General features: G+C 42.4%; 1 protein-coding gene across 2 annotated transcripts in view; it reads right to left on the bottom strand.

The window, feature by feature from the left end:
* The window catches only part of LYN (LYN proto-oncogene, Src family tyrosine kinase), a 46,600-nt gene that overhangs the window by 17,076 nt on the left and 10,222 nt on the right, over nucleotides 1-19,302 (bottom strand). For both annotated transcript variants that reach the window (XM_006769068.2, XM_006769069.2), the window contains exons 8-9: nucleotides 8,771-8,953; nucleotides 7,415-7,491 (exon numbers count right to left, since the gene is read on the bottom strand). In XM_006769068.2, the coding sequence (XP_006769131.2) occupies nucleotides 7,415-7,491; nucleotides 8,771-8,953 (260 nt within the window). The remainder of the gene's footprint in view (nucleotides 1-7,414; nucleotides 7,492-8,770; nucleotides 8,954-19,302) is intronic.

Here is a 19,302-nt window from a genome sequence, read left to right on the forward strand (position 1 = left end):
TCCCACCCTTCCTAGTTTTAGGTTTTGACAACAGAACAACAGGGGGAAAAACAAAACCACACACAAACAGCAACAAAACGAAATCATAGGGGCAGAAAGCAGAGTGCCCTGCGGTTCACCAATGGTCAAAACTGATCAGTTTCTACAACGAGCACCTGGGTGTGTGTGAGTGGGGCGGGGAGGCACAAATACATATCACATAAGTACAGACTGCACCCACTGACCGCACCACGGTGAAATCAAGCTAAGAGAGTAAAACTAGAACTCCTGTGAGACTATTTGCTCAGTATACCCATTTTTTGTTTTTTTCAAATACATTTTTCCCATTATACAAGACAGTGAATTGCTCCTTCTACACAACTTAAGCTAACAATATTTCCAGTGTCCTAATGTCCATGTCTACCTCTCTGTATCTCCCTTCCCATTCTTCCTGCACATCCCCATTTACATGCCCCTCGAACCCCTTTTCTGGGTACTAGGCACACAGTTCCTTCAAAGACTCATCCAACTCATTTCCAGGTAGCAGAACTCACCTGGCTCTTAAGGTCACCTCCTCCAGGAAGCCAGCCCTCCTACTGCTACCCCCCCTACTAGAGTCCATCTTGCTCCACACACTCTGAAAAGAAGCCTGCAATACCCATCCCAGGCAGCCTTGCCTGTTATGTATCGGTTTCTCACACTAAGCCACACGCTCTTTGAGGCAGACCCGCATCTTGCTCATCCCACCCTGGGCACATGCCTGGCTGTGCTCAGTATATATTTGTGGGCAAAAAGAGGCAGGTGTGTCCAGAGGGTGAGGGGAGCCCAGGGAAAGCAAGCCAAGGGCTAAAGATGGATTGGAAGTTACACTCTGCTGCTCCCTTCAAAGTGCTTTCATTTCCGCTTTTAAATTGTGGGCGCTGGTAAAGAATTCTGCCTGATCCTAAAGGACTTCCACTTAATTATAGGCTTTCAGGTTTCCAATATGAGTATCTCAGGAGGAAATTGTTTTGTGACTTACACTAGTCCTGACAAGAAATTGCCACCCCTGCACAAAATCATATCCAGGTAAGAGGCAGCGCTGGCACACAGACCAAAGGTGCCACCATGCCCCTCTCCATTTGCTTAAAGCTTCTCATTGGTGCCAGAAAGGTTTCCAATTAAGATCGGGACAAGAATAACGTCTGCCTTATTTGCTATTTTAAACAACCAGTCATGGTTGTTCTGCTTAGTTATGCTAAACATTCTCCACCACTGAGAGAGAGAGAGAGAGAGAGAAAGAGAGAGAGAGAGAGAGAGAGAGAGAGAGAGAGAGAGAGAGACCCTATTTTATACTATTTTTAAATGGCAGTTTCCTATTCTTTCACCTTTTCACAAGGAAACTGCATATGATCCAGTCTTGCAATATTGACAGTAATTGTAGTTTCATTTGTCCATTTTGTATGTTTTCATGACCAAAGTTAGAAGCCTCAGACTAAACTCATTATTTGAAATATATAAATAGAGCGCTTACATGCCTGACATCGGGGTACTACACTAATGTGATACATTTTATATTCCTTTACTTAGAGAAATGTCAAAATCTCATTTCAATGCCATCTGAATCCACTCTGATCATTAACTACAACTTGTGGGTGATGACCCACATAGATATTCTAAGTGAGAGGGAAGTTTTCTAGTCAGACTAAGAAACTGTGGGAGACCCAATCTGTGCCTCTCATTTCACAGATGAGGACACTGCCTTTCCCAGGCCGAAGCAGGTTTCCCGAGTCTCAGCTCAATGCTTCCTCCACCACTAACATCACCAATAGCTCCATTCAAATGAAGTGATAGTTCTCGTCCTGTAGCAAGAGAAAACCACCACGTCTCTATTTCATATTGAGAATGGCTCTCAAACAAGGGCTCTTAAATGATGCCCACTGGAGTCATCACATCCTGATGGCCTGTAGCCCCTTCCGCCTGAGCAGTGTCCAGCTTAAATGATTTGATAGAATTAACTGTCTCCTAAGTGCTGGCCATCTCCCCATGAGGAGGCTCTTGTGCTTGAAAGAATTGGGTATGTGGGGCCTCAATATAGATTCAGGTCTGAGAATTCCCATTTTAAGTGAGATTAAACAAGAAGTGGGGAGGGGATCCGGCCTGGCTCTCCTGGGTGAAAAGCTAGCCAAGTCTGTCCCCTGAAGCTTCAGCATCTCAGTGTGATTCTTCCCCCAGTTTAAGTAAATTAAACGTGATGACACTGTCCATCAAGGGTTAACATTAATATGGGTTTTTTATATATATTTTTATTGGTTTCAGAGAGGAAGGAAGAGGGAGAGAGAGATAGAAACATCAATGATGAGAGAGATTCACTGATTGGCTGCCTCCTGCATGCCCCCCACTGGGGATTGAGCCCGCAACCCAGGCATGTGTCCCCGACTGGAATCGAACCTGGGACCCTTCAGTCCGCAGGTCGACACTCTAGCCACCGAGCCAAACTGGTCAGGGCTTAATATGGGTTTTGAAAATAAAATTGTTGCCTTATTATTGGGGAGGGGCAGAGTAGAGGATAGCCTTGAGCTGCAAATGAGAATGTAACTTATTTTTTAGGTTCTTTACAAATAAACAAGATAATTGTTTATCCACATTGGATGGTACTGGAAAATACTCTAGAAACATCTTCAGAACACCTCTCCCCCTCCAGACATTTCAGACCTGATTTACCACCAACAGACTGGGGGGTCCCAACCTAGAGTTAGTACAAGAAATTCCTAATCTATATATTGTTTTCTCAGTTAGTAGATACTATAATGAGGGAGTACTCTATGTCAAAGTCTAAGGCCTTCCTACTCAAAAAGGTTGAGAATCACATAGAGATAGACTGAGGTTTCCCTACCTTCCTCCTTTTACCAATTTCCAACTTAAATGTGGCTTTAAATGTAACACGGGGGACAATATGTATCTTGGGCACAATCACTATGTGATATGTCTTGTCAATGGAGACCTTTTCTGGGGAAAAAAGCTGAAGATACCATTGATTCTGATAAGCAAAATACATAAAGGGGGAAAGCATGTCAGCATAGGGTCAGATGCAAAATGATCGTAGGAACAACTCTGATCAGGGATTGACTGTGGGGTACAGAGGAGAGAGCCAGTTACCTAAAGTCAGAAGACCCAGGATCAAGTCCAGCAATTCCTCCTACCAGTTCTATAACTTTGGACAAGTGCAAGCTCACCTCCTCCTTTGTAATATGTATTAAGTAACAATATAATGCTTTCAAGCTTGTGGGCTCAAATGAGATGTCGGAAGTAGAAGTGTTTTATCAGCTAGAAGGAGTTAAAGAAATGTTACCTGTTTCCATGATTGTAACAGCAACTTTGGTGCTTCAGTTTTTATTGTAGTTTTACTCATATGCAATTGTCCATTTCATTTTTGGTAATTTTTGCACTCCAGGGAAGTTGCCACCAAAGAGCAAGAAATGGCCTGAACTCTAATGTCTTATCTGACCTCCATATTGCAACTGTGAATTTCCCATTTCTCTTTTCTCTCAGTTTTGTAAGTCTACGATTTTGTTTCAGCTTCTGCTGAAGGAAATTCCTGCAGATTTCAACCCCTTCTCTTTCCAAGTTCATTTCTTCTCTTAGATGAGGCAAAAACTGGAAGGGAATTATGCAAAGACTCTCTGCTCTGAAAGTATCAGAGTTCCTTTGCAAAGGGGTAACTTTCCTATTTCAGCACAAAAAGCTCAACCTGGCTTCATTGAATACAAGAATGAGAAGCAATGGGCAAAGCTGCTGTAGCTGGGATTTCCTAATCTCCATTCAATGGAGAGGAAGGGAGTGGGCTGATGAGTTGAAGAGTCTGGATTACAGCTGGGCTCAGCAGAGCCTTTCAGAACACAGCCCGAGACAGGAAGTGATGAAATCAGTTCTCACATGAACTGAAAGGCGATCATGTGCACGGACCCCACTTCCTGTCTCGACTGCCATGTGGGGGACGGTAAGGGGAAAGTAGAGCATGGGGAAGTAGGGCATGGGTACAGGGAAGAAGAGGCCAGATGCGAGACTGTGGGAAAAGTCCCAATGCTGCCTCTTACCCTTGCTCCCTTATTCTTCTGGCCCTGGTGCTGTGATTAAGTAAATTGGTTTGTTTCTACTCTCCATCTCCCATTGTAAAAAACTGATGACTTGAACTATATCCTTTGTGAACACTCAATGCCCCAACTCTTTGATGAGATTGACAATGCTAATGGAAGAAAAGTATAAACATATTATAGAGCCTACTAATTGTTTAGAGCTCAAATACCAAATGAATTTATAGAATACTTCTGCTTTACCCTATTTCCACTCTAAACAGTGCAGTGGAGAAAAGGCATAGGAAAGGCTGTATTTTCCAGTATCTGGGCACCAGGTGTCATCTTATCACCTTGGGCGAGCTTTATTAATATTTATTATTCGCATGTTATTCACTATGAAAAAGTGACAACATTAGCCAGTAGTAGGTGATGGAGAGGAAAAGGAGAAACAACTCAGAGAGGACATTCTTTGTATAGAGAGATCCTTTCAGAAAGGAGGAGGGGTGTTGGGTTGTACCAGTCATAAAGGGAATTGCCCATATGTGTCACAGCGGGACCGGTCACTGGGTGTGGCCAACAGAAATCGGAAGTGTAAGGTCTGTGCTTTCAGACTGAGGTCCAGGGCCCCTACTCATGTTATCTATGTTCCAATAAGAAAAGCCACAAGCTAATAATGCAGATGATAATTAAGGGTGAGGCAATAGGTGGTCCCATGAGCTCCACCTTAAGGGAAAGACTGGGCGAGGTTTGCACCAGGAACAAACATGAACTCAAAAGGAGATGGTATCTGCTTGTAAAGGAAATGCATTTAGTGCTGAAGACACCTGCTTAGAGACTTCGTAGGTGCTGCTGGCTGCGGACATCTCCTAATGACACCTAACACTCCATGCATGTAAACTAGATATTGCACCAGTTCTACCCAGTCATTGCTGCTAGGAAACCCTGAGGCAGATAAACAAGAGTTCATCCAGCATGAGCTGGACTCCGTACACTGGCTTACATGGAGACCATCGGTAGTAGCCTTGATTGCTCCTTGGCCGCCCCCCTGAAATCTGCAATTTGAAAGTCATGGTCAATGCCAGTCTTTGTGGTAATTGACTTTGCAAGCTACAAAGGCTTAGAAGACAACCTTCCCTGTAAATATTTTCTACGTTAGAAAAAGGTACCCTTTGTAATAACACTAGTAATTTATAAAGTTAAAGAACAGGTACAGAGGCCTTGACCTAAAACTTTGACTATATCAAGATGTGTTTTGAGAAAGGCTATGCAAAATCAAACACAAAATACCAATGTGACAAACTAAAGTCCATCTCTGGGTCTAGTACACACCCCAATTTGCATGATTTCTACCCTACAGAACTGTAGGCACAGATCAGACCCTTGGGCACACTGGAACGGCTATAACCACCAGGCCCTCAGGCCACATGTCCTAGGATTCTACATCCTTTCTCAGCCCCTTTCCCTTTCTGAGGAGCAGGTGTGTAAACCTTTAGGACACTCCTCAACTCTGTCATCCAATAGGGGATGCCCAAGTCACCACCCCGGGGAGAGGGCCTCATTTAGCTGGGTCAAATGTGACACAAGTTTATCAGACTTCTGCTTTCTCCATTTCCTGGCTCCCTATCTACATAGGATCTAGAGCTGCACCCATCCCAGTCATTTCTCCTGTTACTGCAGAGCAAATGGTTTTCAAACCGTGGTCCTGAGACCGTTGGAGTCTCATGGAACCCCTGAGGGCCAGCTTAGAGAGTTAGAGAGGATTAAGAAGTCAAGGCTGCTGGACCCTCTCCTTCCTCCAGGTCTACCACAGCAACTTTGCTTCTTTTCATATTAGAAATTGAAGTTCCAGATGATAGCTGAATCTCCTACTCAGATAAAGAACCCACTAAACTCCTCAAGTTCTGGTCAGTGAGATGAAGGCTGAGCAAAATGACTTCATCAGACACCTTTACTGTCACTTCCAAGGTGGGGATTGTCACCCACAAGGTGTCCTCAGCTTCCACCAACAGGCACTGAAGTGCTGTGTCCATGCCAGCTTATTTGATTTTTTTAAAAAAATTTATTATTGAAAGTATTATATAGGTCCTCCTTTTTCTCCCATTAAACTCTTCCAGCCCTCTCCCGTCCTCCTTACCCCCAGGCCCTCACCACCCCATTGTCTGAGTCCACGGGTTATGCATATATGCATACAAGTTCATTGGTTGATCTCTTCTCACCCATCCTCCCCTGCCTTCCCTCTGAGGTTCAACGGTCTGTTCATACTTCTGTCTCTGGGTCTATCCAGCTCGTTTGATTTGACCCTCGACAACATCTCCTTAAAGTGAGCATTCCCATTCCCATTTGATCGATGAATAAACTAACCCAAAGAGAGGAAGCACTTCCTGAAAACAGCATGGTTATTGAGTGGCAGAGACAGGGCACAAACTCCAGTCTTCCGATGTGCACTCCAGCTCTGCCACATACTCTATTGCAGAGTAGGTGTTGTTCCTATCTTACTTAAATGTACTCATTCATTCCTTTGATCTCATCTCACAAGAAGGCCCCGTCTATTTCCAAACTAAAAAAAGGTCTGGGGAAGAAATGGGAGTAAGAAATGAAGATCATAGAGACTGCCCTTTCCTACAACTTCTAGAAATCTCTGTGGTACTTTGAGTGTTATGGTACATGGCCTTCCCTGCATGAACCACCTGTGGCCAATACTGAGAAACAAGCAAATTACTGAACATGACCAACCAACACAATGAAACCATTTAAAGTCAGTAGCTGGCATCATTCAAACGTGCACTTCCTTGGTATACTGGGGACATTGACGGGTTTCTGGGTAACCTCCCTCTGTTCTTAAGTACATTTCAGGAAACATGTGATTTCAACATAAACTAGGCTAGTTCTGGAAAGATAAATAAATATTTCTCAGAATCCTAAAGGCACATCCAACAAGAAGAACCGAACAGGAAAGGAATACTGTCCCTCTGTTTTCAAGAACACTTAGGACTTAAAAAGGTAACAGTACATCAGATGAATAACTTAGATACCACACGTGCATCGCGTAGAAGGTGCTGCACTTACACTGCATGGAATTGCTTCCCCAAAATGCAGCCCAAAGTGGTCAATTCAGCTGCATTGTTTCTATCATTTGTGCAGAAATAAATACAAGCATAAAGAGACTGATCTGTATTAACGAAGATGACATCCAAAGTCAAAATGACACGTACACACACATGCTGTGTAAGACACCCAGTATTGTCTCTAAGGAGGCGCACACATAACCACTGCTGGGAAACACTCAACGGAAATGCCTTCTCCTGAAACAATTTCATCGTGAATCTGACACAGGGGAGGTCTCTGCCAATTCACACACATGCTGGTGCTGCATACGTCACCTGAGCAGAAAAGTCAATGAGCTTTGGAAGCTGCACTTTGCCCCCTTCATCACTCTTCAGGAAGTCCAGCAAGCTGCCTGTTGATAGAGGAAGAAAGAAAGTTAGTGCAGTTAAAACACAAAAGAAACCCCAAACAAATATAATTCAAATGATCATCACTACGGTGGGGGGGACAAAGTGCCAACCTGAGGGCAGCCTGGGGCAAGCTACTTCTCTGGTCTAGGTCCCTGGGAAGGTGGCATGTCCTAGTGGCTATAGCACAGTCCTTCTGAGGGTGGGTTGAAGCAAGTGCCATGGCGCTTGGCCGGTAAGGAGTGCTCAGTAAATGTCCTGCTGCCTCATCCACAACACGAAACCATCTACTTAGCCCTGAGACTGCTGAAAAGACTGAGTGAGATCACCCAGGGGAGGCACTGAGAACAGCGTTACATAGTAAGTGTTCCATAAAGGTTAGGCGATATTATCTAGAGAAACACATATTTACATTTATGATTAATAAGACTATAAACTGATGAACTCAAATAGTATTTACTGAACTTATAATCCTGAGACTGGTTTCTGGGCTATGGCAACCCAAGCCATAAGGGCAAGGTCTTTGGTTGTTGTTGTTTTTAAAAGAATGGCCTTTCTTGGAAGGACTCTGAGTGACTAATATTCTGAAGTTTTAATATATATTAAGAAAATATAATATGCATCTTTCTAACCTAGTCATCTCTGATAGCACATTATAATCATTTTTCATGAGATGATGGTTAATTCTGGATTATTGCTTCTCTGAGGTTGGTCGAACCCAGTCCCCTCTAACCTGTCACCTTTCACTTGATTTGAAATGTACATGTGCTCCAGGTAAGAAAGGGTCATGGTGGACACTTTTCTCCCTTCATTTCTTCCAAATTTTAAAGAATTATTTGGCAGTTTATTAATATCTATACTGAGTTGCAGGAAGAAGGGTGGTGATTCAACCCCTTTTATCTGACAGTGAGAGCCACGGGGGGAAAAGAACCGCTTGCGCCTCTCCTTAGTGAGTCCATGATTACGTGGGAGTTCAGTCCCGGCAAGTTTTAAATGTTCACATTTTAAAGTGGCACCCTGAACATTTACATAATGCTACAGAGGAAAACAGACTATTTTTCAGAGTTTGAGAACTCATATTTGAACATATAAAAATACAAATACTCTAATTTAAAATATGTATTTATTTATCTGATAAATATTCACTGGGAGCCTAGTAGGTATTGGGTACTGTTCTCGGAGCTAATATAAGTATGGAGACGAATGCAGGGAACACAGGAAGACTGTATTTCCGGCCGGGCGAGGGTCAGGCGGTTGAACAGCACGGGGCTTTGGGCGCCTCACCCTTGGCCATGTACTCCGTGATGATGTAGATGGGCTCCTCCTTGGTGACCACGGCGTAGAGCCTCACCAGCTTGTCGTGCTGGAGGGTCTTCATCAGGTTGGCTTCTTCCAGGAAAGCTTGCACAGACATCGTGCCTGGCTTCAGCGTTTTCACAGCCACTTTGGTGCTATTGTGATAGTAACCTAGGAAGGAAAAGGGGCATGCTTTACCAAACAGAAATTAGATGGGAATTAGTCTGTACCATCTTTACAAAATTACCTAAGTTATTCCACAGTCAAAAGGTTTTTATAAAGCAATAGTTAAAAAAAAAAGAAACACTTCTATATGTACTCCATCATGGGGACTAAGATTTCCCTCGAATTAATAAAGATATCCAAGATTTAAACACACACACACACACACACACGCTCACACACACACACTCACACACACACACTCACACACACACACTCACACACACACACTCACACACACACACTCACACACACACACTCACACACACACACTCACACACACACACTCACACACACACACTCACACAGACACACACTCTCACACAGACAACGGTCTAGAAGAAAATACACCAAATACTGGCTATCTCCAATGGTGTGCTTATGGGTGGTTTTAATTTTGTTCACCCTATCTTTATTTAACAAATATTCTATGGTGAATATGTCTCACTTTTATAATCAAAAACAAGCTTTGCAGTCAAAAAATTATTTATATACACTAATTTTAAAGTACAATAAACTAGAGTCAAATAGCTTTCCCCAAAGTTTTCAAAAAGAACTGGACTCGGGTGACTCTCCATGAACAAAGGGCTCTGGGCTGAATGTCTGGGAACCACTGTCTGCCACACCCCTGGCCCCACCCAGGAGATGCAGTGCCCTTCAGTGAAGAAACCCATCTGACTTGGCTAATCCAGCATTCCCCACACTTTCTTGACCACAGAATACTTTTTCATGTACTTTTTGTTGTTGTTGCTGTTAATCCTCACCCAAGGATATTTTTCCATTGATTTTAGAGAGAGTGGAAGGGAGAGGGAGAGACAGGGAGATAAACATCCATGTGAGAGAGACACATTGATTGGTTGCCTCCTGAACATGCCCTGTGATTTGAGCCTGCAGCCAAGGTACATACCCTCTACCAGAATTGAACCTGAGACCTTCAGTTCAAGGGCCAACGCTCTATCCACTGAGCCAAACCAGCAAGGCCCATTTGCATTATTATTTTTTTCTTTTTTACAAAATAAATTATTTTTAAAAAGATATTATGTTTCTATTTCCACATCTTCAAATGGTAAGAGAAAGTATTACTTTACAGCTGTCAATCCTAATTAATAACTTTTCTTCTGGTCTTTAACAGATTTCTCTGTTAAAACTTCCTTTTATATTCCACTTCAATTTGTACTTAGTAGCTTGTACAGAAAAATGAAGAATGCAGTATATAATATAAAATAAAATAAGAACATATAGAAAAGACTGTAATAGGAAGCTGACAAAATACTGTCCTATGTCATTTTCAAAAGCCACAACCTACACAGAATAATAGAATCATGAAAATACAAATGGATTTTCCAATTGTAAGAAGCTAGGAAAATTCCTTGGCAAATGGAATGGGAAAACTGAGACAAATAGCTGAACAAACTGGCCTAGCAATTTACAGTCAGATATAGAAGGTCACGTCCCTAGAGATAACATCTAGGCCTCAGTTGTATTTCAGTTCCAGGCCCAGAAAAGCAGCAAAACCAGGTGGGCGACATCAGGACCAACTGCAATGACTAATGACCCCGTGCCCTGACACTGACCAATCTGTGGAGACCAGACCCTGAAAGAGCGCACTTGGAGAAGCTGATGAATATTCTATATAGAGAGCTCCCCTAAGACCTCCCCTAAACTCCCAGCCTTTAAAAAAATCCTCAAAAAATGAAGGACCCAGAGCGAGCTCTCTCTCCCAGAAACATGCCCATGCATTTCCCTCCCGCCTCTTCTTCTCCAGCAAGCACGCATCTCCTAAACTCTACGGGTCTCCCAGGAGACTTGCAACCAGCAGAGCAATGGGCAGTGGCAGCTAGACCCAGGCTAACCCCCTGAACCTGCCTCCAAACTCCCTTTCTCTGACTCCTCAGTGAGCCCTGTCCAGGCTCATTTCTTTCCTATAACGTTTTTAGAGAACCAAGGCCCCACCTAGGCTCTCTCCTGTTGCTTCTTCTATCCTAAGCTCTGCCTTGTTTCACTGTCCCCAACTTTTATAAATGTTCTAATCACCTAGACTCACATTAGGAAATCTTTCCTGCACCAAGTCAATGATCCATATGTTACTGGCGGGTCGAGGCAGACACACTCTGGGCCGGTCCCCTTTCCAATGACAGCGTGACTTTTCCTAGGTCTCTTAAGATCAAATTTAAAGTGAATTCCACCAACAAAAGTCCTTTAATATTATACATGGATCAAGAAGATTCCATTATAAATTTGTTTAAAAGTTATAAGTAGGTCCTCAGCTACATGAATGTATATCTGGCAAAGCATAGCAAGAAAATACACTCTCTTTGATACATGTAACTGACAAAGGGCTAGTCCTTCTACAGGTCAGAAAGGAAAATGGAAAAAATAGGCAAAGGCTTACATAAGCATTTCTAGAAGAAAAAAATCCAAATGACTAATAAACCCGTGAAAGGAAGATCTTATTAGTAATCACAGAAATGCAAATAGAGCCTTAGGGAGAAACCACTACCCAACTTGACAAAAATCTTGAGTTCTGGTGAGCACACATCCCTTGGTAGGGAAACTGGGGCAGCTCCCCGAGGCCCTTATCTGTACTTTTTTGAGCATCCCTGAAATTCAGTTGTAAAATGTCTGTCTTTAACAACATCCTCAAGAAGCCCATGAAGAGTGCTGCCAGGACAGCCTCTTCTTAAGTGCAATTATCTTGAGCAAACTCATCCACCACACTGGGCAGTGCGAACCTGGGGCTCGTGTAATTTGCTGGTGAAAGTCTAAACTGGGACAAGTGCTTGGGAAATGAGGTTGGCAGTATTTTACAGGCTTGAAGAGTCAGACTCCTATGATCCAACAAATCCACTCCTGGTCACTTTATTTTTAGTTTTTAAATATATTTTTATTGATTTCAGAGGAAGGAAGAGGGAGAGAGAAATAGAAAGATCAATGATGAGAGAGAATCATTGATTGCTGCCTGCTCCAAGCCCCACACTGGCGATCGAGTTCACAACCTGAGCATGCGCCCTTGACCGGAATCGAACCGGGGACTTTTCAGTTCACAGGCCGATGTTCTATCCACTGACCCAAACCAGCTAGGGCTCCTGGTCACTTTAGAGAAACTCATGTACCCGTGCAGCAGCACAAAAACGTTCACAGCAGCATTGTTCACAGTAGCCAAAGCCTGAGAACAACTCCATTCCATCAATACACAGTGAGATCAAAGGATACACCATTGTGCATCTTGAATATAAATTCAACACAATGAATGTAGTATAGCTACACCTAAAAACATGAATGAAACTCACAAACAGAATGCTGAATAAAAGAGGCAAGACATAATAAAAGACTACACTGGTGTAATTCATTTATACACATAAAATTCACAAACAGGCAGAGCTAAATTCTACTGCTTGGGGATGCATACCCCCACGTACAAAAGTAGCAGAACTCTAAAGAAATGCCAGGACATTCTCACAAAGGTCAGAAGAGCTGCTGCCTCTGGGGCCCAGGAGTGGTGGTGACTGGAAAGGGATGAGGGAGGACTTCTGGGTGCTGGCAAGTTTCCGCTGTGTGACCTCAGTGGTCACCACACAGGTTTTCATTTTGGAATTCTTTGTGAGACTGAATATTTGTGTTGCCTGCACTTTTCTGTCTGCCTGTTATATTACCCAGCAATAAAAGTGAAAGAAACAATTATTCTCCTCCAGTCATCACAGAAGCCATGGGACTCATGGAGACTTTTACGTAACATAAAATTATGGGGGAAGAAGGAAGAAAAAATGCTTTCCAAGGGGAGAGGGGAAAGTTTTCAGGAAACACTGCAGCTGCTGAAGATATTTAAAGTGCTGATAAGGAGTTCGACATGAACAGTGAATAAAAGAGCTGTGTCCACAGCCCAAGAACGGCAGCCGCTCCCTCTTCATGTCATGTCAGAGCTGTGACATTTAAACAATGGGGCAGATTTTCATCCTGATTATTATTCACCACTAAGGGTCAAATTGTACTTTACCAAGACATTCTCAGGAATGTGCAGGTTCAGTTCACCTAGTCATGGAGACTGGGGTTGACACTGCAGATGAAAAATGATTTTAAAAGTCTTTGAAGGCATTAAACATTTTCCTGTGGAGTGGCAGTTGGCCACCGCTCACAAACACTGGTGTGACAACCTGGGAGAGTTCACACCGTGCAAGTGTGACTAACGTGCTAAACAGCACTTACGGAGGGTGGTTTTTTTTTGTTTGTTTGTTTTTTTAAAAGATGCATGTAGTTGATTTTGGAATTGGCTGGTGATGAATTTCAATGCAGTTGGCTCAAATGAAGGTTTATCAAGCAAAGTTCAAGTCAAAATAAGTCTGCTTTCTCCCAAAGTCTTTTCTCATAGACCAAGTGGTAACAGGAAACATCACCCTTAGCTTCACGGATCAGTCAGTTCCCTCAGAATCCAACAATCCACAGAGGAAAACGTCACCAGGCCAGATGTCAGGAGGATCACACCAACAAGAGGAAACAGCTTGAGGCAGAACCTCCTCCGTCTGTCCCCAACCTCTCCCCCCTCCCGCACCTCCCCCCAAACAGGTCACTTCCTAGTATTTGTTCACTGCATTTCAGTCCAAAAATATTCAGACCATAAAATGTAACTGGTGTTTTATGAACCATTAGTCGTGCTTCACAAAAGGATCAACTTACTTGGTTAACAGTGATATAAAATTTAATCTGTTCTTTTTCTGTCAGTGAAAAAACCTAGCCTGCTATCCCTTGAGAAATACAAAGTAAATTCTGGCAGCTCTAAATTGCACAGACCTTGCTATTATACCAACCCTTGGACAGAGTGAGACTCACAAACACACATGGGAGAGGGGGCATCCTTTAACCTCTGTTTTATAACAGAATATCACCAATCACCATTCTTTTGGTTTTATTCCCAGTATTTCTTTGCTAAATGCATCCAACATAGTGATGTTCTTTCAGTAGCTAAGGAGATTCCTAACAACAGCCAAATTCACCGAACCATATCCACAAAAGATTCCAATTCAAAATTTTCTATTTTTTCTTTTTGTCTTCTTTCTTTCTCTTCCTTTTTCTCCCTCCTTCCCTTCCTCCCTCCCTTCTTTCCTCCCTTTCTCTTTTCTTTTCTTTCTTTAGTACAAGACTAAAAGAAAAAAAAAAGCATGATTAATAAGCAAACAACTATCAATGTCAATATCCTGGCAGTGATTTTGTACTATAGTTTTGAAAGATGTTACTACTGGGAGAAACTGGATGAAGGTTACATGGGATCTCTTTGTATTATTTCTTTTATATATGATCGCTTTTTTGAAATACAATTCATATACCCATTTAAAGTATATAATTCATTGGTTTTTGTATATTCAGAATTGTGGAACCAACACCACAAACAATTATTAGAAGATTTTCATCACCCCCAAAAGAAACCCATACCCATTAACATTCACTCCCCCATCCTCCCCTCCCCCAGACCTGAGGCAACCACTCATCTACTTTGTCTCTATAGATTTGCCTACCCTGGACATCTCAATAAATTGAATCATAAAATATGTGGTCCTTTGTGTCTAGCTTCTTCCATTTAACATAGTATTTTCAAGGTTCATCCACGCTGTAGCCTGTGTCAATATTTTATTGCCAAATAAGATTCTATTGTATGGCCACACTACATTTTGTTTATCAGTTCATCAACTGATAGATATTTGGATTATTTACACTCTTCAGCTATTATTGAATAATGCTACTTACTATGAACATTTGTGTAAAAGTGTTTGTGTGGATTCATGTTTTTTTTCCTGTTATTTTTTACAACTGCAAATGAATCTATAACTATCTCAAAATAAAACTTGATTTAAAAAACCAAAAAACAACTTGTGTTGAATTGGGAAAGCCTAGGTAATTTCTCCACTCTATTTCATACCCTTTGTTCTATTGTCGCCATCCACTCTTTATAATAAAATTAAATATGTAATAACAATAAGGGTTCTTTGAATGCTGTTGACTGGACTAAGTGCTTACATGTATCATCTCATTCAATCCTTACACCATTCCTACAAGCTAGTTTCTTTTATAACCCCTTTTAGGATGAGCCTCTGCTGCCTCTCTCTTTTAAAATATCATTAGCAGCCGAAACCGGTTTGGCTCGGTGGATAGAGCCTCGGCCTGCGGATTGAGAATAAAATATATAAAAAAAAATAAATAAATAAAAAAAAATATCATTAGCAAACCAAACCAATAACCCAATTAAAAATGGGCAAAGGGCTTGAATAGACATTTCTCCAAAGAAGAAATGGCCAATAAATACATGAAAAGATGTTCAACATCACTAATCATTAGTAAATGCAAATCAAAACACAAGAGACGCTACCTCAGGCCCATTAGGATGGCTACAATAAAACAGAAGCAAAAACAAAACACCAGAAAACTACAAGTGTTGGTGAGGATGCAGAGAAACGGAAACACTCGTGCACTGTTGGTGGGAATGGAAAGTGGTGCAGCACAGTATGGCAATTCTTCAAAAATTTTAAACATAGAATTGCCAAATGATCTAGCGATCATATATATATATAAAATCATATATATATATATGTGTGTGTGTGTGTGTGTGTGTATACATACAAAAGAATTAAAAGCAGGCTCTCAAAGATAATTGTGCACTCACATATTATTCACAACTGCCAAAAGGTAGAAGTAACCCAAGTATCCATTGAAGGATGAATGGATAAACAAAATCCGTGTATACATACAATGAAATATTACTCAGCACCCCCCCCCTCGCAAAAAGGAAAATTCTGACATATGCTATAACATGGATGAAACTGGAAGACATTATGCTAAATAAAAGAAGCCAGTCACACACATATACAAAAGACAAATACTTTATGAGTCCATTTATTTGAGGTACCAAGAGTAGTCACATTTATAGAGACAGACAGTAGAACAGCGGTTGACAGGGGCTGGGAGAGGGGGAAAGGGGAGTTGTTAATTAAAGAGTATGGAGTCTCATTTTTGCAAGATGAAGAGTTCTGGAAATTGGCTATACAATGTGCTTGTCCACAACAGAACTGGACTGTACACTGAATTATGTTATGTGTTATTTACCATAAGAAAACATTATTAACAAATCTATTCAAAAAATAAATTTTCACAAGATTTTTATCCTCTTTCAAGCAATTTAAATGAAAAGCACCACTCTGGAGAAAACAATTACGTATTTTCCAATGCCCCACACTCCTGTCTTCTAAACCTCAGTGGTCTCCCAGGCACCAACTAGGTATGTGCTAAATAAAAGTCCTATACAGTCAGGGTGAATATTCAGCACGTGGCCTGGTGGAAGCCCATGAACAGGAAAAGGTGGGAAATGGGCGGGAGGATTTTGTGCATCTAGAATTCAAAGCAAAGAGGTTTTCTCAGTCCCAGAAAGAACCAATGTGCTGGAGCTCACGGTGACCATTTCAGCGCAGGCTTGAGCTCTCACAGCAGAACTGTGCTGTGAACAGGTGTATTCAGGCATGTGCTCCCCCTTTCCTCCCGCCCCCCACCCAGCAGCCTCAAGACAGCCTGGCATCCAGACTCCCAAATTCACATCTTCTCCAACTTCACCCCATTGGACCACAGAGATGTCCCCCAAGCTAGTGCACCGGAACCCACGGTGGGAAGGCATGTCTACTATCCCCAGGGACACCCCCCACACACACTGCGACCTTGCTCCTGACTTAACGCCAGCTCATCTAGACCGGACGAGTTGGCTGGCAAATGGCATCACCACCATGCAGCTGGTAAAGAGGTTACCATTCTACTTGTTAGTAGCCCTCAAGAAAATGTTAAGAAAATACAGAACTATCATAATCTCTTCCTCTCAAAGTGATAACCAGCAGATCCCCTCTCTTATCTCTTGGGTGTAAATAGCACACAATTCAACGCCTTTATCAAGGCTTCACAGCTGAACACGAGGCTGGAACAAAACTCCAATCCATCACTTCATACGCAAGGCTGCTGCTGCAGAGCAGGCGAGAACACCCCACTTAAGCTCCCCCTACTTTTCCCTTCATGACGGATATGCAACTCCTTTGCCGACAATTCTCCGTGGGAAGGTCTAGCTGGATTCTTTATAGTTTGAATTCATAATTAAAATTGGAGAAAAGCTATCGGATTACAGCTTCCAGCGGCTATAGTCAAACAGGGTAACCTGAAAATAATCCTAAAAGTAGAGTGCGCAGAGACAGACACTATAGCAAACCCTTCACCTACATAACCTCATTCTTCCTTTCTACAGGAGGCGAGAATTGTTTGCCCATTTTACCAATGAGGAAACGGAAGCTTGGGAGGTCAAACGGACTTGCTGATCGCTTAGCAAGCGAGTCCAGCTCTCTGGGACACCAGAGCAGCAGGCTGGCTCCTTCACTGCCTTGAATGCCTTCGGGCAAGCTGCTTCTCTGGTTCTCGGTGTCCTCATTTATCTAATGACCATAATCATTCTTACCTTTCAGTGTAATTGTGATGAGTACAGGAGATAATCGATGGAAGTGTCCCTAGAAATGGGCCCATGGACACCGTATCGCTGGGACACTCTTCTCTCTCCTCCCGTCTTCTCCACCCTCCACCTTGTCATCTCCCCACTCAAAATCCTGGCACACTCAGATGGACTCAGAGCCCCAGAGGACAATTCAGTGTAATCATGAACATGTATTTTCCTGCCAATAAAGAGATAAGGCTGGAAAGGGGAGGCCAGGAAGAGAAGGCAGGGTCCCTGGTTACCGAAGGGAGCCTGTGGGGTTGGAGGAGACATGGCCTAGGGAGTGTGGAAGGAGGACAGAGGCAAGTGCAGCTTTTTAGAGAAGTTACGGCTTCCCAGAGGGAAGAGGATTCAAAATGAGCAGGTAATGCTGAAACCATTTGGGGGAAGTTCTTACACAATCCTAATCTCCCCACAGATCATGAATTAATTACGAAAGGGAACCTAAAAGTAGCATTTACAATGGCGAAATCTGGTGGATCTCCTTCAAATGAAAAGGAAATCAGCAATAAAGGGACCAGTGACCATGCGTGCCTCATGCCAGGTGCACCGAGGACACTGTATCACTTAGCACTACTCAGGCACAAAGGCATAACCTGAGCCAAGTCTCAGGGAACATCAGAGAAATCCAAATGAAGGACATTCCAAAAACAAGGGACCCATGTTCTACAAAACGTCATAAAATATGAAGATGGGCTAAGGCAGTGGTCAGCAAACTGCGGCTTGCAAGCCACATGCGGCTCTTTGGCCCCTTGAGTGTGGCTCTTCCACAAAATACCGACTTCTGTGCACGGGCCACGGAGTTTTAATCGCACTGTATGTGCGTGCCTGCACGTGGTATTTTGTGGAAGAGCCACACTCAAAGGGCCAAAGAGCCGCATGTGGCTCATGAGCTGCAGTTTGCCGACCACGGGAAGGGAATGAATGTTCCAGATTAAGGGAGACTAAAGACATGTCACCTGAATGCAAACACATGATCTTAGCGACAAGGACATTCCTGGAACGATTAGGGAAATTTGAATACAGACTCGGCATTAGATAATAGAATGCATCAATGTTAAGTTTCCTGAATGTGATCGCTATATTGTGTAAGAGAACGGCCCTGCTCTTAGGAGACACGAGCTTGAGTACTTAGGGAGAAGCATCCGCATGTCTGCAACTTACTCTCAGTGATTTACCAGCAATAATAACATATGTAAGTGTATATGTAGAAAAAGATAAAGCAAATGTATCAAAATATTAACCAGTGAATCTAGGTGAAGGGTATTCAATGTTTATTATACTACTCCTGTCCTAATGTTGTGGATTTGAAAAACAATACATTAAGAAATATATTAGGGAAAAAAGATAAGATGGCATTAAAAAAAAAAAAAGCAGATAACAGCTTGATGGTTCTTCAAACAACTAAATGTAGAATTACCATATGACCCAGCAATTTCACCCCTTCATACCTAAGAGAAATGAAAATATTTGCCCACACAATAATTTGTACATGAATGTTCATAACATCATTCTTCACAAGAGCCAAAAGGTGGAAACAGCCCAAATGTCTACCAACAGATAAAGAGATAAACGAACTGTGATAAATGCATACAATGGAATATTATTCAGCCTTAAGTCAGAATGAAATTCTGAGGCATAGCATAACAAGGATAAACCTTAATAGTAAGTGAAATAAGCCAGTCACAAAGGGATAAATATGATACAATTCTACTTATATGAGGTACTCAGCATAGTCAAAGTCACAGACACAGAAAGTGAAATGGTGGTTGCCAGGGGGGAGTTGGGGTGGGGC

The sequence above is a fragment of the Myotis davidii genome, unplaced genomic scaffold (assembly GCF_000327345.1).
Source record: "Myotis davidii unplaced genomic scaffold, ASM32734v1 scaffold1, whole genome shotgun sequence".
Classification (NCBI taxonomy): Eukaryota; Metazoa; Chordata; class Mammalia; order Chiroptera; family Vespertilionidae; genus Myotis; species Myotis davidii.